Source organism: Dasypus novemcinctus, chromosome 8 (assembly GCF_030445035.2).
Source record: "Dasypus novemcinctus isolate mDasNov1 chromosome 8, mDasNov1.1.hap2, whole genome shotgun sequence".
NCBI lineage: Eukaryota > Metazoa > Chordata > Mammalia > Cingulata > Dasypodidae > Dasypus > Dasypus novemcinctus.
Window position 1 is genome coordinate 70,945,406 of NC_080680.1, and position 27,540 is coordinate 70,972,945.

Genomic DNA, 27,540 nt, shown 5'->3' on the forward strand with positions numbered 1-27,540 from the left:
CCCGCCCCAGTAGGAGATGGGAGGATTTTTCCCTAGAGGATTGAACAGTGTGAAAAAACTCCAGATACTGACATTTGAGAGGGTCTCCCACCTAAAAGGTCAGAATACCACCTGGTGACATTATAATGTAGCCCACCAATCACCAAACTCTACCTACAAAGGCTAAAAAATTTTCCAATCAACATTTTATACTTTGTTCTTAATATGATCAATCTAGGACTATGAGCTATTTGGTAAAAACCTCCAAAGTAATAGAACACGCACACACACACACAGAGAAATAGAAAAAAAGAGGGGGTGAGGTTTGTGGAATTCAGAAGAAACTATTTCAATTTCAGGAAGCAGGAAGAAAAAACTTTGAACTATAATATCAGCAAATAGAAAAGATATACAAAAAAGAATACAGAGAGAACAAGAAAAAAAAAAGTTAAAAATAGAAGTGATCAAATTTAAAAATGTAATAGAAAAATAAAAGTCCCTAGGAATTAGACCAAAAAGCAAAAGACAAGAAAAATAGCAAAGGAAAGTTAACTAATAGGGATTTCAGAAAGAAATAACAGGCGAGAAAAAGAGAAGAAGGCAGAGAGGACAAAGATACCCAGAAGTGAAAGACATGAATATCTATATTAAAGAACCCACAAGCTCCCCAGAACAATGAAAGGAGAAAGAAAGAGACAGAGACAGACATGCATTGTAAAATTTCACAACACTTGAAAAAGTGACCATCCTAACAACCTGGAAGGGGATGAGATTTCCCTAGACAGAAGATGAGGAATCAGAAAAGCATCACACTTCTCAAGAGCATCACCATACTTAAGACAAAACAGCAACTCCTTCAAAGGTTGGAGGTTAAGTGATTTTAACACAGAATTCTCTAACCAAATTAATAATCAAGTATAAGGGTAGAATAAAGCCATTTGCAAACATGCAAATCAAAAAATATCTAATCCTTATATCCCATCTTACTTAGGAAACTGCAATAGATATACTATACTAAAATGAATGAGTAAATTAAGAATGATAAAAAAGGTAGAATCTAGGAAATACTGGCAAAGGATAATCCAAAATGACATTTTAAGACCCATCTCAGGGAGCACCCCGTTAAAAGGTACAAGAAGGAAGTTTCTAGGAAGAACATAGAACAGATAAATATTCTGATGGGTGTGGTAGCCATTTAGTGACATTCATCAAATATTTTCTGTTCTCCACCTTCTAGGCAAATCTCCATCTCCTGTGATTTTATGCATGGCCATGTGACTTGTTTTGGCATTAAAATATGTGCAGAAATAAGGTGTATCACTTCCAGGTGGAAGCATTAAGGATTAGTGCATAAATATGTCAGGTTCCCTTCTGGTTGCTCCACTATCTATGAAAGGACATTTTGAGATAAAGCCTCTGTCAGCAAGGATCCCTGAAATATTACAAGGAGCTGAGTCCCTTACTGTGCTGGTCTGGATCTGGAGAAGCAAAGTAAAATTACTGTATTAAGCCATTAAGATTTTGGCATTGTCGAATACCAAAATGTCACCTAGTCTACCTGACTGGTTCAAAAATTGGTAGTAAATGGAGGCACTGCTGAAAGAAAAATCTAAAACATATGCAGTGGCTTAATAAGCAGGAAATGGATAGACCACTACCAGAAAATGGAAGATCAGTGATCCTTACTATGTAGTGAAGAACAGTTGGTAAAACTGCTGTGTACAATAACTGAGGACATGATGAACTGCTAATTCCATATTTGAATATGGTTAAAAGGAAAAATTTTAGGTTGCATATATTACAATAACAAAAAGCAATAGGACTATACAATATAAACAGTGAATCCTAGTATAAACTATAGACTATAGTTAATAGTAATTATAATATTGTACATTAAACATAGCAAAGGTAATATACTTTGTTAATAATAAGGAAAACTGTGTGGGGGTGGTTATTTGGGAACTCTGTACTTTCTGAAAATCTACAACTTCTTTAATTTGAAAAAATTATATACGCATCATGATTTTATTCATATCAACGTTTCGCTATGTGTTACCTAGTTTGTTCCAGAAAAATTATAAGTATCATAAATAATTATAATAAGAAAAAAAAATTAAGTAGAGGAGGAAAGGAGAAAATAAGAGTAGCATGTAAAATGTATAATGTGAATATAAGCCGGTGTTGGGCCTCAGCAAAGCAAAAGATAAAAATCTTAACTTGGTAAAAAATAGCTAAGAGTTAGTGAGTACTTAATTTTAAGATGTGTCACACATAGTACAAAGTGCATCACATTTTTTAAGAACTCCAGGAACTAGAAGCTATTATTATTCCCATTTAACAGATGAGGAGATTAAGGTTCATTAAATGATTTTAATCTTTAAGATGAAAAATAAAATTAAGATGCTCAGAAAAGGCCTAACTAGTCTTGGTGATGAGATCGGAAAACTTCTCCTGTGGATCCATAATGTATGAGACATACTTATTCACAGGGACAAAGATTGAAAGAGATTGTTGTACAAATAAATATATGATGACTATGTTTGGATGTTGAAATCACAAGTGAATTTTTTCCACTTGTATGTAAATTTGTTTTTTCAATAAGTAAAATATTTTTTTTTAAAAACATACATACAGCTTATGCATTATTCAGGATCAGAAGAGAAATAAATGAAATCAAGAACAAAAGAACAATAGAGACTAAACAAAACCAAAAGTTGGCTCTTTGAGAAGATCAACATAACTGACAATCCCTTTGCTAGACTGACAAACAAAAAAAGACACAAATAAATAAAATCAGAAATGAGAGAGGGGAGACATTACCAGTGACTCCATAGAAATAAGAGAGATCATTAAGAGGATACTATGAACAACTGTATGACAAAAAACTAGAAAACGTAGACAAGATGGACAATTCCTGGAAACATATGAACCATCTATACTGACTTTAGAAGAAATACAAGCCAATCACAAGCAAAGAGATTGAAACAGTCATCAAAAACCTCCAAAAGGGAAGGGATTTGGCCCAATGGATAGGGCATCCGCCAACCACATGGGAGGTTCAAGGTTCAAATCCAGGGTCTCCTGACCTGTGTGATGAGTTAGTTGGCCCATGTGCAGTGCTGATGCATGCGAGGAGTGCCGTACCATGCAGGGGTGTCCCCTGTATAGGGGAGCCCCACATGCAAGGAGTGCGTCCTATAAGGAGAGCCGCCCAGTGAAAAAAGTGTACCCTACCCAGGAATGGCACTGCACACACGGAGAGCTGATGCATCAAGATGACACAACAAAATGAGAAACAGATTCTGGGTGCTGCTGACAATAAAAGTGGACACAGAAGATCACACAGTAAATGGACACTGAAAGCAGACAACTGGGTGGGGAACGGGGGGAGGAAAGAGAAATAAATAAATCTTAAAAAAAAAAAAAAAACCTCCAAAAGATTAAAAGCCTGGGACCAGATGGATTCAAAGGAGAATTCCACCAATTATTCAAAGATTAAGTAATACCAATATTGCTCAAGCTCTTCTAAAAACCTGAACAGAAGAAAATGCTACAAACTCATTTTATGAAGCCAACATTACCCTAACACCAAAACCAGATAAAGATGCTATAAAAAAAGAAAATTACCGACCAATATCTTTAATGAATATAGATATAAAAATCCTCAACAAAATACATGCAAACAGAACCAAAAGTACATTAAAAGAATTATACATCACGATCAAGAGGGTTTTACCCCAGGTATGCAAGGATGGTTCAACACAAGAAAATCAATTAGTGTAATAAACCACATTTATAAATTGAACAAGAAAAATCACATGACCCTCTCAATTGATGCATAAAAGACATTTGACAAAATACAGCACCCTTTCTTGATAAAAATACCCCCAAAAGACAGGAAATAGAAGCTTTCTCAATATGGTAAAGTGCATATATGAAAAATCTACAGCTGGCATTGTACTCAATGGTGAAAGACTGAAAGTTTTCCCTGAGATCAGGAACAAGACAAGGATACCCACTGTCACTGATATTATTCAATATATTGTGCTAGAAGTTCTAGCTAGAGCAATTAGGCTAGACAAAGAAATAAAAGATATACAAATAGGAAAGGAAGAAGTAATGCTTTCACTATTTGCTGATGACATGATCCTCTTTATAGAAAATCCTGGAAAATCCACAAAAAAGCTACTAGAATAGACAAGTTCAGCAAAGTGGTGGGATACAAGGTTAACAAGCAAAAATCAATACTGTTTCTATATACTACTGATGTGCGATCTGAGGAGAAAATCAGAAAAAAAATTCCATTTATAATAGTGACTAAAACAATCAAATATTTAGGAATAAACCTAACTAGGACATAAAAGAAAAATATAAAACACAGCTAAAAAAAACTGAAGAAGACTTAAATAAATGCAAGTACATTCCGTGTTCATGGATTGGAAGACTAAATATCGTTAAGATGTCAATTTTATCCAAACTGATTTATAGATTCAATGCAATCCCAACAGCCTTTTTTTTGCAGAATTCAAAAAGCCAATAATCAAATATATTTGGAAGAGTAAGGGGCGCAATATAGCCAAAAATGTCTTAAGAAGAACGAAGTTGGAAGACTCTCACTTCCTGACTTTAAAGAATATTAATTAGCTACAGTTGTAAAAAAACAAAAACAAAAAAACCTGCATGGTACTAGCATAAGGACCGAGAGACTGACCAATGGAACCAAATCAAGAACTCAGAAATTAACCCTCACATCTAGAGTCAAGCTATTTCTGACAAAGCTGTTAACCCACCTAGTGGGGCCAGAACAGTCTATTCAACAAATGGTACTGGGACAACTGGATAGCCATATCCAAAAGAAAGAAAGAAGACCCCTATCTCACACCTTATACAAAAATTAACTCAAAATGGATCAAGGATTTAAATATAAAAACAAACAACCATAAAACTCCTAGAAAAAAACATGAGAAAACATGTTCAAGATCTTGTGATAGGTAGTAGTTTTTTAAACTTTATGCCCACAGCATGAGCAACAAAAGAAAAAATAGAAAAATGAAACCTCCTCAAAATTCAACACTTTTGCACCTCAAAGAACTTTGTCAAAAGGGTGAAGAGGCAGCTGAGTCAATGGGAGAAAATATTTGCCAATCACATATCTGATATGGGTTTAATATCCATTTTTATATAAAGAGATCACCCAACTCAATAATAAAAAGACAAAGAGTCAGATGAAAAAATGGGCAAAAGACTTGAAAAGACAACTGTCCAAAAAAGAAATACAAATGGGGAAGAAACATACGAAAAAATGTTCAACATCACTGATGATTAGGGAAATGCAAATCAAAAGTACAATGAGAGGGAAGCGGATGTGGCTCAAGCAATTGGGCTTTCATCTACCACACAGGCAGTCCAGGGCTCAATGCCCAAGGCCTCCTGGTGAAGGCAAGCTGGCCCACGTGGAGGTGCTGCCCCGCGCATGAGTGCTGGACCACGCTGAGAGCTGGCACAGCAAGATGATGCAACAAAAAAAGACAAGGGAAAAATAATAAGAGACGCAACAGACCAGGGAGCTGAGGTGGCACAAGAGAATGATAGCCTCTCTCCTACTCCGGAAAGGTCCCAGGATTGGTTCCACAGCCGCCTAGTAAGAATATAAGCAGACACAGAAGAACACACAGCAAATAGACACAGACAGCAGACAATGGAGGGAGGAGGTCGAAATAAATAAATAAATCTTAAAAAAAAAAGTACAATAAGATATCATTTCACACCTATTAAACTGGATGCTATTAAAAACTGTCGGAGAGGATGTGGAGAGACAGGAATGCTTATTCACTGTTGGTGGAAATGCAGAATGGCACAGCCACTGTGGAGGACTGTTTGGCAGTTCCTAAGGAAGTTGAATACAGACCTGCTAGGGGACCCAGCAATACCACTGATAGGTATATACCCAGAAGAACTGAGAGCAGTGACACGAATAGATATCTACACACTGATGTTCACAGCAGCATTATTCACTATAGCCAAAGTTGGAAGCAACCCAGGTGTTCATCAACTGATGAAAGGATAAAGTATGGAGTATATACAGGATGGAATATTAGGCATTGTTAAGAAATGAAGTCGTGACACATATGACAACATGGAACCTAAGGGACATTATGTTGAATGAAGCAAGCCAGACACAAAAGGACAAATACTGTATGACTGCCCTATTATGAAATATATTATGTGAAATATAAATGTATTATGGAAATGTGAATATGGGGAGAATTACATATATAAGACCGTTTTTCTTTGAAACTGAACAAATATAAAGTTAATACTACAAAATGTTAATACCAGACAAAAAAATATTTATACTAAGTGAAGGAAACCAGACACAGAGTATTACACATTGTATGATCCCATTTATATAAAATGCAAATATAAATCAATTTATAAGGAATGAAAGGAGATTAGTGGTTTACACGGGTCTAAAGAAGGAATGCTAAGGAGTGTGGAGTCTTTCTGGAGTAATGAAATTGTTCTAATATTTTTGAGACGAAGAATGTAAAACATTGTGATTATAACTAAAAGTCACTGATTATACACTTTGGATAGAACAGCCAGAAACAGCATCTATGTACAGTGGGGGAAGTACAGAGAGAATGAGAGGTGAGGAATTCTGTTTTTTGTTATTACTGAAATAAGGAAAATGCTCTAATAATGACTTTAGTGATGAATGCACAACTGTGATTATAGCAAATACCACTGACTGTACACTTTGGATGAACTGTATTGTATGTTTATTAATATTAATCGATAAAATTGATTTATTAAAAAAACAAAGCATATGAAAAGATGCTCATCAACAGTAATAAAAAACAAGAACCAACATAAAGCTTATGTATTATTCAGAGGTTTTTATTCCCCTTTATTCTCAAGGGTCCAGAATGTCACAAAATTCAATTATTTAATCCTCGTAACAGTTGATTTTTAAAAACGTCTATCTTCTTTTAAATAATCACCTTTTTTCCAAGAGAGCAACAACTTAACTCCAAAAACTTATATCATACCATGTATTTCCTAGTGGATAAGACTGTTTCAAGTTTAATTTACAAAACAAGCTCAGTTTCTTTGCTTTTTTAAATCGATGGGAACAGACTTCTTCATAATGAGAATTACCTACCAATCCTAATTTTGTTTTCTAAAAGTCTGATCTTGATAGTTGAAATCTGAGTTCTTTATATTCTCTCATAATCAATGTAACATAATTCAAGAGAAAAACAAAATTATTTTGGAAAACCCAGAAAATGTGTCTCTTTAAATTTCTATCAAGATCAAGGAAATAGAATGAGTTCCAAAGTAAACCTCTGTCAATAAGCATAAGAAGAATTCAGTTTGCTTTGAATATATGGGAGAAAAAACCCTTAATATATCAAATAATGCAACACAAAATACATTACCTAGAATCATAATTCACAATGTAATTGGAAAGTTTTATACATACAGCAACTAAAGGATAACACTAATATACCACTTTGAAAATAAAAGTTGGGCTAGATAATTCCCACTTGCTTAGAATTCTGCAGGATGGTAAAGATGGAAGAAGGACTCCACAAATGCTGAATCAAAGAAAGAGAATTATGAAGTAGGAAACTTCTGCCCCACCCACCAGTCCACCCCCTAACTCCTTCTGCCAGCAGCACACAGCTTGTGGAGTTGCTGTCTCTGAGCCACTGATCAGAGGCAGCAGCTCAGATCCCTCCCACCTCCCACGAAGGACAGCAGAGGCACGGCGACTCAAATCCACAGAGATCTAGAGAGAACACAAGCTGCTGAAGTGCTGTACACAAAAGGGTGTCCAAGAGGAAAAAAAGTGGGGGAGGTGGTGAGGGAGAGTGCCTGGGGAGAGCCCGCAGTTAAACTGCAATTAGAAAGTACTATGCTAACTCAATCCAGTTTTTGTTGACTACACCACCTAAGCATAAAACAGACTTTTCTGGAGTGACCCACCTTTATGGATTGACCCCACATGGCATCCTGAGGCAGGATACCCTAAAGGGGAAGAAACTTGGGGGGAAAAAAAAGTGAGCAGGAGGTGATCTGCACAACTGTAAGAAACAATGGCCCCAGAACTTAACAGAGTAAAGAAACAGGACACTGAATTAGGGAGAGAATTTAATCAAACAGAAAAAAAGGATCTGGAAAAAAAAATTCTGCACAAACCCAAACAGAACAGATCAAGATTCCCAAGAGAAGAAACAAAGAAAAGGAAGTTTTCTCCTGGAGGTTAAACAATTACACAAGAAGTGCAATCTTAAAAATTATACCACATATTCAGGGCTAGAATTTGACAAGGAGCTGAGAAAATCTGACCAGTTAAACATCGGCTACTATAAAGGTCTAGAATAAGTTGGGACAAGCATCAAAGAATAGCCTTAATACAAACCAAATCAACAATAAAACCCTAAACAAGAATGAGAAACTGATCTTCAGAATTAACTCATCAAGATAATCAGATCCCCAGACATCAGCAAAAAACTACATGTCATAGGAAGAAACAGGAAGATATGGCTTGTCAAGGGAACAAATGAAAACTTCAGAGGAAACACAGAATTTTGAACAACTAAGCAAAGAAGTTCAAACAAATCTCATAATATCTCTGTAATAGGGAAAGAGCAGACTATAAGAGGTTGAACTGTATCTGCTTGTTATTTCCAACAGAAATTTCAACTTTTGCTCACAAAAAAAGGTGGGAAATTTTTATTAATCCTTTTCTTAAAAAAAAAAAGTTAATATAAAATTTTAGTCTGCAAATAGGGGAGGTGACTAGAACTTTAGCAGCACAGCTGGAACAATCCACATCAGTGGGACAAAAGATTTAATTTAGTTGATTTTCTGTGGTTGTGGGTTGTTTGCTAGTTTCACGGTTATGGAAGCTGCATATTTTTTCAAAGGGACCGAGAAGCTGCTAGAGGTCTGGTTCTCCTAGCAGCAGCATGACTTAAAACAAGGATCGTCCACATTGCTCAAATGTGGTCACTCTCTAAGCCACTCAGCATGTAAATGCATTACCTTCCCCCCAACATGGGACATGACTCCTGGGGATGAGCCTCCCTGGAAACATAGGGATTACTACCAATCACTAACTAGTGATACAACTAGAAAGAGACCTTGAATAAAAGGTTTGACTCAGACCAGCAGAATATCTCAGCCTACATGTAATATCAGGTGTTAAAAATTGCATTTTGACCTTGAATAAAAGGGGAAAATGGCAAAGACAAATGAGTTTATACAGCTTAGAGTATTCAAAAAAGAGCTGGGAGGTCATCAGAGGGGTCACGCTTATGCATGCCTCACCAGGACCCCAAAGACAGCCAAAGTAGATACAAGCCCAGGTACTGGTTCTCCTGAGGGCTACAGAGACCCATAGGTTCTATGGTCATGGCAGAAGGCTCTGGAGTTCAGTGCCATGTCAGTGGGCCCGACTTTGGAATTTGTGTTCCTAAGTGTGGTGGAGCTGGACTCAGATGTGAACTTTATACACATGCCTCTTCTGCTATCACTTTTACTGAACGTGTGGTTGGTGCTAGGGTTGGTATATACTCAGGAGATTTGAATCTCTGGACTGGCCTTGTGCCAGCTGGACCCTGAGCCTCAGCAGAGTTGCAACTCCTACTCTCTGGTTTGTTGGACTAACCCAGGTCAGCTAACAGGGAGATGAAGACAGTCCACCACCACACCAGGGAGCCAAGAGTGCCTACAACTGCAAGAAGGAGAATTGCATCCATCATCCATGTGGAATCTAAGGCCCCTCTTGATTTAGAGGTGGAGTGGACATCACCATCCCAGGGTCCACAGGATGGAGGAATAAAATGTGGATAGAGAGGACTAACTGATATTCTACCATAGAACTACTGTGACTAGTAATGGAAGCAACTGTAGCACCGGTGTGGATAAAGTGGCCAGGGTAGTTGCTGAGGGCAGGGAGAGGGAAGAAAGGGTGTGATGTGGGGTTATTTTCAGGATTTGGAGTTGTCCTAAATGACATTGCAGGGACAGATAAATGGATATTAGATATCCTGCCATATCCCACTGAATGGACTGGGGGAAAGTGTAAACTACAATGTAAATTATTATCCAGGTGGTGTGGCAGTGCTCCAAAATGTATTCACCAAATGCAATGAATGTGTCACAATGATGAAAGAGGTTGTTCATCTGGGAGGAGTGGGGGGCGGAGCTTAGGGGTATATGAGAACCTCATATTTTTTAATGTAAAATTTTTTGTGATCTATGTGTCTCCAAAAAAATACAATTAAAAAAGGATGGGGGTTGGGGAGTGGGGTATATGGGAACCTCCTATGTTTTTTAATGTAACGTTTTGTGTGATCTATTAACTTTAAAAAAAGATAATTAAAAAAACAAACAAACAAGGATCTGGGGATCTTTGCACCATCCCAAAACCTGAGGGGGACATACTTTTGAAGCATGTGCAATGTCAATCATAAGTGTGACAAAAACTTATGTACTCAGTGAAAGTAGCATGATGCTTATGTACTCAGTGAAAGTATCATGTTTGACTCCAAGAGGTGTTTCATTTTGAAGACATGTGGTTCCACCCTCTTACGGAAAGCACTAGTTCCCCTGTTGAAGCTTGCTAGGGATTACAGTGGGTTTGATCAATTTAAAGCTTCTTTTATTCTCGTAAGAATTTCACGAAGCCTCTCACCAAGGGTACCTACACTGGAATTTCCAGGAAGAAAAATAGTTTCTTATAATGCAATTTTCCCAAATGAAGCAGCATGTCGTATGGGACAGATGGATTCTGGTTAATGGTACTTATATACTCTGGATGTCCCAGAGAGTCGTATAATCAGGCAGCCAGATCAAACCCTGGAAATTCAGATGTGTGAGCTTGACCCAGCAGTTATGGACCAGTTCTACATGATAGGCGGTGTAACTGCAAAGGATGCCACTCCTAAGAGTGGACTTCGTGACCTGTGGGTATTTGAGAAATGGAAAGAAATCAGTTGGAATTTATCCGACTATTTATAGCACTCCAGAACCATAATTTTCTTATGTTAGCTTTGAAACAAACAAGTCAGACCTCCTATGATAACCTGATCAAGAAAGTTGTGGAAGTCTGAAGACTTCCAGGAAAATCTGTGACCACCTTGTTTGTAAATAAGAGTTCTGAATGTCCTTAAAAAGCTTAAAATATTCACAAATGAAGAAAAAATGAGAGCGTTAGCCAACAGACCTGCCATGAAGAATTACTATAGGGAGTTCTGTAGGTTGAAAGGTAAAGACAGGAAAGAATGGCTTGGAGTAATGTGAAGAAATGAAGGTTATCAGAAAGTGTAATTAAAGGGTAAAGGCAAAACCGAAAAGTACTGAATACTCAATATACAATTTTACTGTTTAATTGCTAAGAGTCAGAATACAAATGAACAAGAAAAAGGCATAGTTCCTGATAATGGACATACATGATACTAAGTGGTAAAGTGGGACAAAAACAACATAAAGTGGGCAAACAGGATATGGGAGCTGAGAACATGTAGGCTATTGAAGCCAAGTTGGTATCTTTTCAAACTAGTATGTTATAGATATAGGTTGGGTAATATAAACCCCGGAGTAACCACAGAGAAAGTATTTTAAAAATATACAGAAATAAAAATGAAGGAATCAGCCAGATACAAAAGGTCAATTCTACAAACAAGGACGTTGCAATAGAGGAAAAGAGAGGCAAAGTATATACATGACATATAAAAACCAAAGGACAAAATGGCTGAAGTAAGTACTGCCCTTATAGTAATAACATTGAATGTTTTTTTTTTTTTTTTTTTTTAAAGATTTATTTATTTATTTAATTTCCCCCCTCCCCTGTTGTCTGTTCTTGGTGTCTATTTGCTGTGTCTTGTTTCTTTGTCCGCTTCTGTTGTCGTCAGCGGCACGGGAAGTGTGGGCGGCGCCATTCCTGGGCAGGCTGCTCTTTCTTTTCACGCTGGGCGGCTTTCCTCACGGGCGCACTCCTTGCGCGTGGGGCTCCCCCACGCGGGGGACACCCTTGCGTGGCACGGCACTCCTTGCGCGCATCAGCACTGCACGTGGGCCAGCTCCACACGGGTCAAGGAGGCCCGGGGTTTGAACCGCGGACCTCCCATATGGTAGACGGACGCCCTAACCACTGGGCCAAAGTCCGTTTCCCAAACATTGAATGTTAATGGATTAAATTTCCCAATCAAAAGATACTAAGTAGCAAAATGGAAGAAAACATGATCCAACTATAGGTTGAAAGTGAAAGGTTGGAAAAAGATATTCTACACAAATAGTAACCAAAAAAGGCCACAAGTAGATATACTATTATAATTTTGGACAAAATATAGATATTAAGTCAAAAGCTAATACGAGACAAAGAGGGAAGGACTCTATAATAATAAAAGGGGCAATCATCAAGAAGAAATAAAAAACATAAATATTTATGTACGTAACCATGTGCCTCAAAATACACGAGGCAAGCACTGGCCAAACTGAAGGGAGAAATAGACACCTCTACAATAATAATTGGAGGTTACAATGCAACACTCTCATCAAGAGATAGAACATCTAGATAGAGGGTCAATAAGGAAAGACAGAATTTGAATAATGTGATAAATGAACCAGACCTAACAGACATACACAGAACACTGCACCCCAAAACAGCAGGATATACATTTTCAACTGCACATGGACCATTCTCCAGGACAGACCACATATTGGGTCACAACATAAGTCTCAATAAATTTTAAAAGATTGAAATTATACAAAGCATTTTCTCTGATCAAAATGGAATGAAGCTGGAAATAATAACAGGCAGAGAAATGGAAAATCCAGAAATACAGGGGAGTTAAAGCACCCAGTCAATCAGTGGGTCAAAGAAGAAATTACAAGGGAAATCAGTAAATACCTTGAGACGAATGAAAATAAGAGCACGACATATCACAACTTTAGGGATGCAGAGAAGGCAGCACTGAGAGGGAAATTTATAGCCCTAAATGTTTACATTTAAAAAGAAAGCTAAAACCAAAGGCCTAACTGCACACCTAATGGAATTAGAAAAAGAACATCTCTAATCACAAAATAAGCAGAAGGAAAGAAAGATTACAGCAGAAGTAAATGAAATTGAGAATAAAAAAACAAATAGAGAGCATTAACAAAACCAAAAGTTGGCTCTTTGAAAAAATCAATAAAATGGACAAACCATTATTAGACTGACAAAGAAAAAGAGAAAGAAGACACAAATAAAATCAGAATGAGAGGGATGATATTACTCTAACCTCAAAGAAATAAAAATAATAAGAGGATACTATGAACAACTATATGGCAACAAATTAAGACAACCCAGATGAAATAGAAAAATTCCAAGAAATACATGAACAACCTACAGTGACTCTATAAGAAATAGAGGAAAATCTCAACAGACCAATTACAAGTAAAGAGACTGACTCAGTACCAAATATCTCCCAAGAAAGAAAAGCCCAGGATCAGATGTCTTCATAGGTGAAGTCTATCAGTCATTCCCAGAAGAACTAATAATCAATTCTGCTCAAAGTCTTGAAGAGGAGTGAACACTACCAACCTCATTCTATGAGGTCAACATCATCCTAATATCAAAGCCAGGAAAAGATAATACAAGAGAAGAAAATTACAGACCTATTTCTCTTATGAATATAAATGCAAAAATCCTCAAAAAAATATTTTCAAATCAATTCCAACGAACATTAAAAGAATTATACACCAACATCAAGGATGGTTCAACATAAGAAAAGCAATTAATGTAATACACCACATTAACAAAATGAAGGGGAAAACCTACATGACCATCCCCACTGATGCAGAAAAGGCATTTTAAAAATCCAGCATCCTTTCTTGACAAAAACACCCAGAAAAATAGATACAGAAGGAAACTTCCTCAACATGAAAAAGAGAATACATGAAAAACCCATAACTAACATCATACTCAATGGTGAAAGATTGAAAGCTTTCCCTCTAAAATCTGGAACAAGACAAGGTTGCCCACTATCACCACTGTTATTCAACACTGCTGAAAGTTATAGCAAAGCAGTTAGGCAACTAAAAGAAATAAAAGGCATCAACATTGGAAAGGAAGAAGTAAAACCTTCCCTATCTACAGATGACATGAACCTATATATAGGAAAAATCTACAACAAAGCTACTAGAGCAAGTAAACAAATTCAGCAAAGTGGTGGGGTACAAGATGAACATTCAAAAATCAGAAGTATTTCTCTACATTAGTAATGAGCAATCTGAGAAGGAAATCAAGAAAAAAATTCCATTTACAACACAATTAAAAGAATCAACAATCTAGGAAGAAATTTAACCAAGGATACATGGAAAACTGCAAAATTTTGCTAAAAGAAATCAAATAAATGGACATTCCATATTCATGGATTAGAAGACTAAATATCATTTAGATGTCAATTCTACCTAAAATGATTTATAAACTCAAAACAATTCCTATCAAAACTCCAACAGCCTTCTTTGCAGAAATGGAAAAACCAATTATCAAATTTATTTGGAAGAGTAAGGGGCCCTGAATAGCCAAAATTATCTTGAAAAAGAACAAATTGGAAGGACTCATCCTTCTGACTTTAAAGATACTGCAAAGCTACAGAGGTCAAAATAACATGGTTGAGGCTCTTGCAATAGAAGAAATTATACCACTTATGTGAAGACAGTGGCCACGGGAGTTGCTGAGGGCAGGAAGTGGGAAGAAGAGGTGTGATATGGGGGCATTTTCGGGACCTGGAGTTGTCCTGAATGATACTGCAGGGACAGATGTAGGACAGTATACATCCTGCCATAACCCAATGAATGAACTGGGAAAGAGTGCAAACTACAACATAAACCATAATCCATGCTGTGTAACAGTGCTCCAAAACGTATTCACCAAATGCAGTGAATGTGCCAAACTGATGAAAGCAGTTGCTGATGTGGGAGGAATTAGGGGGGAAGGGGGGTATAAGGGAACCTCTTATATTTTTTAATGTAACATTGTGTGTGATCTATGTATCTTTAAAAAAAGAGATAATAATAAACAAAAAAAAAAAAACCATAGTATTGGCACTATAAAGAAAGATTGACCAGTGGAATCAATTGGAAAGTTCAGAAGTGGGCCTTCACATCTATGGCTAATTGATTTTTTAACAAGGCTGCCAATTCCACTCAATTAGGAAAGAATAGTCTCTTTAAAAATTGAAGCTTGGAGAACCAGATATCGATATGCGAAAGAGTAAAAGAGGATCCCTTTCTCACACCATATATAAAAATTAACTCAAAATGGATAAAAGACCAAAACATAAGAATTAGGATTACAAAACTCCTGTAAGAAAATGAAAGGAAGCATCTTTTGGATCTTGTTTTGGATAATGGTTTCTTGGACTTAACATCTAGAACACAAACAATGAAAGGAAAAAAAAAAGATAAATGGGACACCTCAAAATTAAAAACTTTTGTGCATTAAAAGGCTGTCATGAAAGTGAAAAGACAACCTAGTCAACAGGAGAAAATATTTGGAAAACAACATATCCAATAAGGGTTTAATATCCAGAATCTATAAAGAAATCCTACTGCTCAACAATAAAAAGACAACCCAATTTTTAAAAATAGGCAAAAGACTTGAATAGACATTTCTTCAAAGAGGATACACAAATGGCTAAAATGCACCTGAAAAATTCTCAACATCAATAGCTATAAGAGAAATGCAAATCAAAGTCACAAAGAGAAAGGAGTGGATGTGGCTCAAGCAGTTGGGAGCTTGCCTCCCACATGGGAGGTTCCAGGTTGTGTTCCCAGTGCCTCCTAAAGATGAGCAAATGCAATGAACAGATGAGAAAAGCAAACGAACAAGCAGATAAAACAAACAGGGAGTGGATGTGCCTCAAGTAGTTGGGCCCCCGCCTCCTACACGGGAAGTCCTGGGTTCGGTTCCCAGTGCTTCCTAAAGAAAATGAACAGAAAACGAATGTAAACAATGAGCAGACAGAGGAGGGAACCATCTCAAGGGGTAAAAAACTAAAAAGAGATACTACTTCATACCCACAAGGATAGCTACTATTAAAAAATAAAATAACAAAAAGACAACCATTGGAGAGTATATAGAGAAATTGGAACTATAGTGCATTGTTGATAAGAGTATAGAATGGCACATTTACTGTGGAAAGCAATATGGCTGTTCCTCAAAAAGTTAAATATAGAATTCCATTTGATCCACAATCCCACTTCTAAATATGTACCTAAAGAAACTGAAAATAAGGTTGCAAACAGATACTTGTACACCAATGCCGAGAATAGCATTATTCACAATAAGCAAAAGCTGGAAACAGCCCAGTGTCCATCAACAAATGGATAAACAAAATGTGGTACACACACACAATGGAATATTATTCAGTCATAAGAAAATAGTTAAGTTATGAGACATGCTACAACATGCAGGAAGCTTAAAAATATTATCCTCAGTGAAATAAGGAAAAAAGGGTATCACTTATAAGAGCAGATTAGCAACCTCTAAAACTAGTACTACTGTGAGGGAGATAAGTGAGGAAGGGGGGGAGAGAGAGTTTGTAAAAATAAAAAAATTTTACAAAATGCAAAGAAATTTTCTCTGAAATATTATTACATGCATGGGACCAAGTGTTCACATAAAACACACCTAATGCTGAAGCTTATTAGAGACTCTCATTTCTCTGTAGCTGCCACCTGAACAATGTAAAAATAAAGAATTAGGAAAGGTAACTGAAAATATAATAAAAATAGTTACCAAAAATACTGGAATGTGCAAGAAGGCAATACAGATAGAAGTCAGACTTCCACTCTGCCAAGCAGTTTCTCCTTTGAAACTATGTATATTTCTGTGGCAGTTTGAAATTATTTTATGAATAAAAAAAACACAAAGATTATATGTGTGAACTAATCTATTTCTATGGGTGTGATACCCTTTAATTGCAATAAATTTGGTTGAGGGCCCTTTGATTAGGTTACTTGATAAGATCCCTTTATGGTTTTTGAATGGACTACATCAGTGAAGCTTGAGCCAGTTTGGGTCTCTGCCCTCTGCCTGGGTCTGATCTAAATGGAGACACAAAGAGAGATAGACACAGTCACAGAGAAAGGAAGCTGTCATATTTGATCCTGCAATGATGAGGTAAAGGACTCCAGTTTTGCCCACAGCTGAGTAACTCAAAGAGCTGAGGTCCTGGAAGGAATGAGCCATATGCCTGATAACTTACAGATGAACTCGGGAAGAAACTGGAGTAGCCAAGATTGAGAGAAGAGGCCAGTAAGACACAAGCACTATGCCAGGTTTGCCTCCAGCTGCAGAAAGGCAGAGGACTCTTCATAGACTGGCAAACATCCTTCTCATCACATGGCAGCTGCTTTGGTGAGAAAGCACCTCTTACAGTGCCTTGAGTTGGACTTTTCACTGCCTTAGAACTGTAAGCTTTTACCTCAAATAAATCCCCTTTATATAAAGAAGCCAGAGAGCGGATGTAGCTCAAGTGAATGCTTCTCATGTACAAGGTCCTGGGTTTGATCCCCAGTACCTCCTAAAAACAAAACAAAACAAAAAAACAAAACGATGAAACCAACTCTCACTGGGGAGCAGATGTAGCTCAGTGGTTGGGCGCCTGCTTCCCATGTACAAGGTCCCAGATTCCATCCCCAGTACCTCCTAAAAAGAAGCCAACCCATTTCTGGTAGTTTGCATCAGCAACCTTTTGACAAATTAAAACAGCTTCACATAATTATAAAACAAAACTAAGTTTAAAATACATTGATGAATATCATTAGAGTCCAATTTAATGTTTCTAAATATTATTTTCACTCAAAGGAAAAACAGTCTCCTTGGAGAAATGGCTGATTACAGGTCTAGTAGCAAGAAACATGCAGTGAATGAGGAACATTCTAGAGTACCAAAAATCAAGGAATACTATCGGGAACTTGTCAAAAGGGCATAGAAGCCAATTAAAGAGGTTTCCAATGGTCAAATATAGGACAATTGGAGAAACAAAAAGGAGAAAAAAAAACATTAGGGAGGCAACTCATTCTGAAATCTGATAAATGAGAAAGCAAGCATTTATCCTTACACATACCACAGGATAATCATATGGTTAATGTGAGAGTTTTCTATGTAGAAGAATCTCAGCTATTAAATGATGAAAGAATGGTAAAAATTAAGAGTATAATCATTTTGTAAAACTTAATGAAATACTGGATCTAGGTAATGATCATCAATAGCTGCTGAAAGCCATTGTAAAAGGCTGAGAAACATCATAATGGATGAAAGATACCAACAACACCTGAACCCAGTGATCAATCTTAAAAATAACAAAAAAAGACAGACATATGTGTGCCTTCTGATGTAATAAAAAGTACCCAATAGCACCTATGAAATATCCTTGCCAAAACTTTAATCTGAATCTGATCACTCCTGTATATCCAACTAACAATTTACAGGAAATACGGGGAACTGAGAAACATGTTAAAAGAAACAATAAGGTTTCAATCAACAAATTAGACTGTGGCAAAATCTACAGATCAAATAACCTTTGTTCAAATTATGAGGCAGCCAAAAAATAATGAAAGACACCAAAAGGTTGAAAGACATGTGGGACTTGTTTGTGTCTCAATTCAAAACAACAAACTGTAAAAAATATTTATAAGACAACTATTTAAATGTGGACATTTGCTGAATATTAGATAAGAAATTTGGTTTTGTTTGTTTTAGATGTAATAATGATACTGTGTTTATGGTTTCTTTTTAGGAAAAATAAATGAGTCTCCCCAGCTTTTCAAAGAGATTTTTAGCAAAATACTATTTGTGAGCCTACTCTTCTACAACCAACAAATTAAGAATGGTTTTTACATTTTTAAATGATTAAGAAAAAAAAATCAAGAGTATTTTCTGACATGAAAATTATATGAAATTCAAATTTCCATAAATAAAGATTTATTGAAACACAGACATGCACATTCACTTATTTATTGTTTTAGGGGCTTCTGTACTACAATAGCAGAGCTGAATAGTTATACAGAGATTGTATCACTCACAAAGGTTAAAATATTTAGCTATCAGGCCCTTTACAGAAGAAGTTTGCCAACCTCTGTTTTAGAGCTACATCTTTATAAGTATTTACAAACGGAATTATATGATATGGGGGATTTTCCTTTAAAAAGTAGAGTGGAAGACGGGGGAAATGAAACAAGATAAGTCATGTATTTATTACTCCTTTAAGCTATTTCTAAATATTGTGCGGGAAGGATCCTAAAATTATTAGCTTTTATATATGTTTATATAATAACTCATTATGGAATACCATGTCTCTATTTTTCTATACATTCCAAGGTTTCCAAATTTTTAAAAATCTCTATCACTCCACATTGAAGATTTCATACACACACACAAATTTACAAACTCGTCAAAGGGATTAAATGTGAAGTGTTTATGGTCCACGCTATTTCCTCATGTACAACCCAAACTATTCCAGATACATTTAAATAAAAAACAAAGAGTCATTAATGCTTACACAAATCCAGGAATATCACAGAATCTAGTGATATAAACAAATCACAGAAAAATGATTTTCAGAAGTACTGGCTACTCTTCAAAAATGATAACAAAAGCTTTAACACATTAGTTCTGGGCTGTCAATTTGCTGCATAAATACAGACAGAATACCTAAAAGATAAACCTTCCATTTTCATGACAAATGAGGTCCTTGCACAAAGCAACTGGATACCTAAAATCACCAAGCCTGTTACCTTTATAATCGAACACTTTACTTTTTCACAGGTAAGTATGGCAACCTTTACTGACAATGATAAATTTGTAACAGAGAATTAACAGAATTAAAGTGATTCAAAAGTTTTACACTATCAAGCTGTAGCTATAGGTAAAACAAAATAAGCACTTGAGAAAATGGATATATAAATTTTCCTTTTAAAAGGTTGAAATTTCTTCAAACAGAAAACTTACAATGAAAGCATTATACTCACCAGTATTTTTGTGGCCTTTCAGTATATAAAGTGGTGCTGGACTGTCCAGTGAGAAAATGCAAATATTGTGGTCATTTCCTCCAGTGGCAATTAGTCCATGAGGGTAGATGTCACTTGATGGTATGATGCACACACAAGATACAAAATTGGAGTGGCCACTCATACAGTGCATTTCTGTAAAGCCCCTGTTAGGACTGGAAGGACATGACAATCAGTAAAGTATACATTTGTCCCCTAACTTAATCTAGGACAAACTGATAACGAAATCCTCATTTTCATTTAGTATCTTGCCTGAGCAATATTGTTTCAAGAAATCTTTGTTGGGAAGCGGATTTGCCTCAACTGATGGAGCATCCACCTTCCATTTGGGAGATCCAGGGTTCAAACCCAGGGCCTCCTGACCCATGTGGTGAGCTGGCCCATGCGCAGTGGTGATGCACTCAAGGAGTGCCAAGCCACGCAGGAGTGTTCCCCACGTAGGGGAGCCCCACGCGCAAGGAGTGTAACCCTGCATGGTGAGCCACCCCGCACACACACACAAAAAAAACACAGCCTGCCCAGGAGTGGTGCCGCACATGCCGAGAGGTAACACAGCAAGATGACACAACAAAAAGAGACATAGATTCCTGGTGCCGCTGACAAGAATGCAGGCAGACACAGAAGAACACACAGTGAATGGACAGACACAGAGAGCAGACAATGGGGGGGGGAGAAATAAATAAAAAATAAATCTTTACAAAAAAATCATTGTTTTAAATTAAATAATAAATGGCTACTGTAAATTACCTACAGCAGAGGTTTACATCAGTTTAGGAAAACTTTAGTGTTTCACTGTATCTATAGGTTAATTAGCACATTTAACATATAAACATATTTAACTGATGCAGAAGGAAAAGGAAAGAAATAAATATCATGAGTGGCTTTTTCTCTTCTTTATTTCTACTCATCAACAATTGGAAACCTAAGAAATCCCTGATTAAGAGAAAACTTCTGCAATTAAGATAATAAAATCCACTATCAATAAGCCCTAAACACAGTGAGGACATTTTCACACTTTGAAGCATTAACTAGTATCCATTAGTATGGTATGTGTATCTAAATAGGTGGAATATCAATTGTGGGAAACAAAGGCATGTTGTTTCCATGGAAACAAGTTACTTCCTTGACCACTGAGTTATGCTGTCCCCTATAATTATTGGTGTGGATCATAATCATGGCTGGGTAAAGCACACCTGCAGGCGGAACGAGACCATATAGGACGGAACGACCTGAGTAACAGGATTTATGAGTATAGTTACTGATTTTTATAATAACAGTTCCAGTAAGTCTGTTGGTGTTCATCAATCATTAGTTAATAGAGAATGAGATAAGGGTAATAGGTAACTTGATTTAGTGATGTATGTCACGTAGGTTAGGGGTATATATACTAGCCCCTCGGCTCAATAAAGCTGTCTGATGAGCTTGAGAAATCAATGCTCTCAGATCCCCTGAACCCAATCTTTGTCTTTCATTCCCGATACCCTCGGGTCTTCGACTCCGACATCAATCAGTCCCAATATCAAAACAGGGACTAATACAGGGATATATAAATGGCTCCTCCAGGGACACAGAGTGCATTAATGACTGTGTTTGGATCAGAATGGTTAACAAGTTGTTATACAATTCGACTACTTAACTTCACTGCCTTATGTAACAAGTCAACCAACCAACTATGATATTACTATGTGGAAGGCTCTTAGCTGCTAAGAGGGATATAAAGAATTATATCCCGGGAAGCAGACTTGGCCCAATGGTTAGGGCATCTGTCTACCACATGGGAGGTCCACAGTTCAAACCCCGGGCCTCCTTGACCCGTGTGGAGCTGGCCCATGTGCAGTGCTGATGTGCGCAAACAGTGCCCTGCCACACAGGGTGTCCCCCGCGTAAGGGAGCCCCATGCGCAAGGAGTGCGCCCTGTAAGGAAAGCCACCCAGCGCAAAACAAAGTGCAGCCTGCCCAGGAATGGTGCCACACACACGGAGAGCTGACACAACAAGATGACGCAACAAAAAGAAACATAGATTCCCATACCGCTGACAACAATAGAAGTGGAAAAAGAAGACGATGCAGCAAACAGACACAGAGAACAGACAACTGGGGCAGGGTGGGAAGGGGAAAGAAATTAATAAATAAAATAAATCTTAAAAAAAAAAAAAAAAAAAAAGAATTATATCCCTAACTCAAGCTAGATAAAGTTTAAGATTGTTGCAGGAGATAAGACAAATTTACATAGAGACGAGACTCCCAGATAAGACTGAACATCTATTTTTGCTTCCTTCCCAAATTCTACTAAAACAGTTTTAAATTACACATATATGTATATATATATGCATATATACATACATACTTATATACAAATATGAAAGGCATAAACCCATTAACCACACAGTGAATGAGAGAAAAAGAAGAATACAACTTTGAACACCGGAAGTTAAAAAAGTAGTGAAGGATTTAGAAGACCTGATGAGGAAAATGAATTCTAAGTAGGCTTGCAAGGAAAATAGAGAACCAAATTACCAGTTAGTCCCCAAAAGGGTCATTAACCAGCAAGGCCCTAAATCAACCAAGATGGTGGAAAGGTGTTTGTGGAATAAGCCCTTCCACAGAAACTCTTAACAATCAGCAACAACATGTGGCTACATCTTTCTTTTTTTTTTTTTTTAATATTTAATTTTTATTTATTTCTCTCTCCTCCCCTCTCCCAGTTGTCAGCTCTGTGTCCATTCGCTGCATGTTCTTCTGTGTACGCCTGTATTCTTGTCAGTGACACCCAGACTCCATGTCTCTTTTAGTTGTGTCATCTTGCTGCGTCAGCTCCCCATGTATGCGGCGCCATTCTTGGGCAGGCTACACTTTTTTCACACTGGGCGGCTCTCCTTACGGGGTGCACTCCTTGCGCGTGGGGCTCCCGTATGCAGGGGACACCCTTGCGCAGCAGGGCACTCCTTGCACGCATCAGCACTGCGTGTAGGCCAGCTCATCACACAGATCAGGAGATCCTGGGTTTGAACCTTGGACCTCCCATGAAGTAGGGAGATGCCCTATCCATTGGGCCAAATCTGCTTCCCTACATCTTTCTTAAAGTTCCAGAAAACAGTTAAAAGGTTGCAGTAACAGGGTGAGTGCTCAATCAAGAAAAAGGCAACTTAAAAACAGTAGTATATCATGGCATGCTTGATGGCCTCTCCCCTCTCTCCTTACCTGCACAGCCCAGACCCAGCCCATACGCTCAGTGAGGTTTTCTGGTCATGGTTCTGGAAGGAACAGAGTAATCCTTGAGCCCACATTAGGTTCGTGTAAGTCTGTGCCAATATGTCTAGGGGCAACTGGAAGGAGTGCCCCAGAGCTTGCCATACACCTAGGGGCAGCTCTTCCACAGAATGCTAGAGAATAGTCAAACTGTAAATGTCTTGGGCAAAGGAGTGCCAGCTTGGGACTTAAACTGAAGAACCTGGATCTTGAGGAAACACTGTTTCCTAGGGGAATAAAGACATTTGTACCCATGTAAATGGAAGAATTCCTAGTGCCATGTATGCATGCACAAAAAAGACCAGGGAAAATACTATACTTTTGCCTCGAACCATTCTCTAAACTCATTAAGACAGCTAAGCTCTGAAAGGAAGTACATGTACAGGCCAATTGGCAAGGAATGGGAACACAGAAGTTTTCTATTTTCCTTTTGTTTATTTTTGCAAGCTCCTGGCAGTCAATGAAATCTCTAGATATAAGTTTAAGGAAGAGTCACTTTAGTTAGACACAAGCTTAAGAAACAGACACTTCAGAGCCTAAATTTCAAATACATTAAAATATCAAAATGTTTAATATTCAACAAAAGATTACAAAACATACAAAGAGGCAGGAAGCTATGGCCCATGCAAAGGAGAAGATTAAAGCATTAGAAATAAACAAAGAGGACCAGATCTGGGACATACCAAAGACTTTTCAAAAGCTATCTTAAATATGCTCAAAGAGCTAACAGAAAACAAGGATAAAGAACTAAAGATCATCAGGAAAACAACAGATGAATACAAAAAGAATATCAACAAAGATATAGATATCATGAAAGGAAACCAGAACTGAAGACCATAGTGATAGAAATTTTTTAAAAGTCCCTAGAGAGGTTCAGAAGCAGACTGGAGCTAGCAGAAGAATCAATAAACTTGAAGATAAGACAATTTAAATCATGAGTCAAAGAGTAGAAGAAAAAGGAAAGAAAAAAGTGAACATAACTTGAAAGACTTGTGGGACACCATCAAGAGTACCAATATCTGCATTGTAGGAGTCCCAGAAGAAGAAAAAAAGGGCCAGAGAGAGTCAACAGCAAGACGGCGGCAGAGTAAGGAATCCCTAGAGTCAGCTCCTGCTACAGGGCAGTTAGCAAACACCCAGAACTCTCTGGAGCTAGCTGAAGCATCTGTTTGGGGGCTCCAGGAGACGAGAAAAGCATTCTGCAACATTCTTGAAGGAGAAGAAGGAGAAGACTACCCATTTGCAGAGAAGACTCATAAATAGAGCACTCCATGCCACAGAGGCCAGTGCTGATCATCCACTGGAGGCACGAGCCACCTCGGGAACTGTTCCATTGCTGGAATTGAAAGTTCCACTTCCCAAAAACAGGGGAGGAAGAAACAGTTGGGCACCAATTTCAGCTACTGATGAGTAAATTCAGCAGGCTACAGTATAATCCTTAGAACAGCTAAAGTTTGAGCCTGTCCAAGTCAGAAAGAGGCCAGGAGCCACCATCTTAACTCCACATATGGCATGAGGGGAAGCAGGGCGAACTGAAAATCCCAGTGCTGGTGGGAACCAGCTTCTTTCCATCCAGGTCAGATTGTAGGTCTAGCCTAAGACCTAGTGCCACCTCCGAGAGGGAGGAAGCTGCAGGGACCTGCACCAGCCTCACCGGGAAATTGCCGGCTAGGCCGCGGCAGCCAGTGATCATCCTACTCTGGTGGTGCAAGCCACCCCAGGAGGTGTTCTGTGACCAGAATTGGAAGCTCCATTTCCCAAAAACAGGGGAGGAGGAGACGGCTGGCTGCCGATTTCAGCTACCGATTGGTAGACTTGGATGGCTAAGGAATAACCCTAGGAACAGCTGGGATATAAATCTGTCCAAGTTGGAAAAAGCCTGGGGGCCGACATTTTGACTCTACCCCCAGCCTGAGGAGAAGCCAGACTGACCAAATATCATAGCGACAGTAGGAACTGGTTTCAGCCTGCAGCCCTAGACTAGGCTTCAGTCCCACCTCTGGCAGGGAGTAGGCTGGCTAGCTCAGCACCAGTCTATCCAGGTAACTGAAGGTACCTTTGGTTGGCACAAACTGAATAATTAAAAGTCTACTAGGGCAACTGTGGTCCTCTTGGACCTGCACTGCATAGATTGCTGCCCACACCTGCAGCTCCATCCCTGCCCCAGGCAGGGGAGAAAGAGGCATGAAGCTTCATCAATCTCTCTGGGCAACTACAGTCTAGGCTTGCACGACTTGGATTATTCCACACAACTGTGACTCTGTCCCTACCTCTGGGAAAGGAAAAAGTTGGGAGAAGCTTCATCCGTCCCTGGGGCAATGAGGGCAGCTTGAGCCTCAACAGGTTATAGCATCAATTATATCCTTGGCTCCTACTGCACAACCAACAAGGGAGAAAGGGCAGGAAAGGAAGGAGAAAAACTGCACCCAGAATAAATACTCTAGTAAGCCAGATGCCAAAACACCAACCAAAAATTACAATCCACACCAAGAAACAGGAAGTTATGACACAGTTAAAGGAACAAGATAAGCCTCCAGATGACATAAAGGAGTTGAAACAACTAATCAACAAACAAATCTCCTCAATAAATAATAATAATAAATAAAAAGGAGACAAACAAATCTCCTTAATAAATTCAATGAGATGGCTAAAGAGATTAAGGATATTAAGAAGACATTGGATGAGCACAAAGAAGAATCTGAAAGCCTGCATAGAAAAATAGCAGATCTAGTGGGATTGAAAGGTATAATAAATGAAATTTTAAAAACACTGGCATCATATAATAGCAGATTTGAGGAGGCAGAAGAAAGGATTGATGAGCTGGAAAAAATGGCCTCTGAAAGTGAACATACAAAAGAACAGATGAAGAAAAGAATGGAAAAATTGAACAAGGTCTCAGGGAAATAAACAACAGCCAGAGATGTGTAAAATATACGTGTCACGGTTGTCCTAGGAGGAGAAGAGAAGGGAAAAAGGGCATTAGGAATATTTGGAGAAATAATGGTAGAAAATTTCCTAAACCTATTGAAGGACATACATAGACATACAGGTTCAAGAAGCACGACGTACTCCCATCTGAAAAAATCCGAATACACCAAGTCCAAGACACATACTAATCAGAATGCCAAATGCCAAAGACAAAGAGAAAATTCTGAGAGCAGCAAGAGAAAAGCAACGTAAAACATATAAAGGATACCCAATAAAATTAAGTGCTGATTTCTACCAGAAACCATGGAGGTAAGAAGACAGTGGTCTGATATATTTAAGATACTACCAGTCAAGAATTTTATATCCAGCAAGACTGTCTTTCAAAAATGAGGGCAAGATTAGAATATATTCACAGATAAACAGAAACTGAGAGAATTTCTAAGAAAGAGACCACATTTTCAGGAAATATTAAAGGGTGTGCTAGAGCCTGAAAAGAAAAGACAAGAGAGAAAGGCCTGGAAAGAGTCTAGAAATGAAGATTATATCGATAAAAGTAACTAAAAGTGTCAAAAGAGTGGTAAAAATAAAATGACAGATAAAACTCAAGTAGCCAGGAATAAACTTAACCAACGATGTAAAGCACTTGTATTCAGAAAACTGCAACCCAATGTTAAAAGAAATTTTAAAAGTCCTAAATAACTGGAAGAACATTCTATGCTCATGGATTGGAAGACTAAATATCATTAAGATGTCAATTCTACTCAAATTGATATACAGATTCAATGCAACCCTGATCAAAATTCCACCAGCATTAAAAAAAAAACAAAAAAAACCCCACACAATTACAATTAGCAAATTTATTTGGAAGGGTAAGGGCTCCTGAATAGCCAGAAACAGCATAAAAGGAAAAGTGAACCCTCATCTCCGGACTTGAAATCATATTACCAAGCTTAGTGGTAAAAACAGCATGTTACTGGCATAAAGACAGATATACAGACCAATGGAACCAAAGATGGCTCAGAAACAGAACCTCACATGTATGGTCAAGTGATTTCTGACTAGCCTGTCAAACCCACACAGCTCAGGCACAACAGTCTATTGGTGTTAGAAGGCACAACAGTCCAAATGGTGCTGGAAGAACTGGATATCTATACTCAAAAAAAGGAAAGAGGACCTCTTTCTCATATCTTACCCAAAAATTAACTCAAAATGGTTCAAAAACCTAAAAATAAAAGCAAAATCCATAAAACTTCTAAAAGAAATTGTGGGAAAATATCTTCAAGACCTGGTGGTAAATGGTGGATTCTTAAT

At 37.8% G+C, this 27,540-nt stretch overlaps 1 protein-coding gene and 1 pseudogene across 2 annotated transcripts in view; one reads left to right on the forward strand and one right to left on the reverse strand.

Annotated features, from left to right (window-relative positions):
• PLAA (phospholipase A2 activating protein) overlaps window positions 1–27,540 on the reverse strand; it is a 66,959-nt gene that overhangs the window by 33,017 nt on the left and 6,402 nt on the right. For both annotated transcript variants that reach the window (XM_058301949.2, XM_004447446.5), the window contains exon 2: window positions 20,014–20,207. In XM_058301949.2, the coding sequence (XP_058157932.1) occupies window positions 20,014–20,207 (194 nt within the window). The remainder of the gene's footprint in view (window positions 1–20,013; window positions 20,208–27,540) is intronic.
• On the forward strand, window positions 10,531–11,165 carry LOC139439451 (S-adenosylmethionine decarboxylase proenzyme pseudogene; annotated as a pseudogene).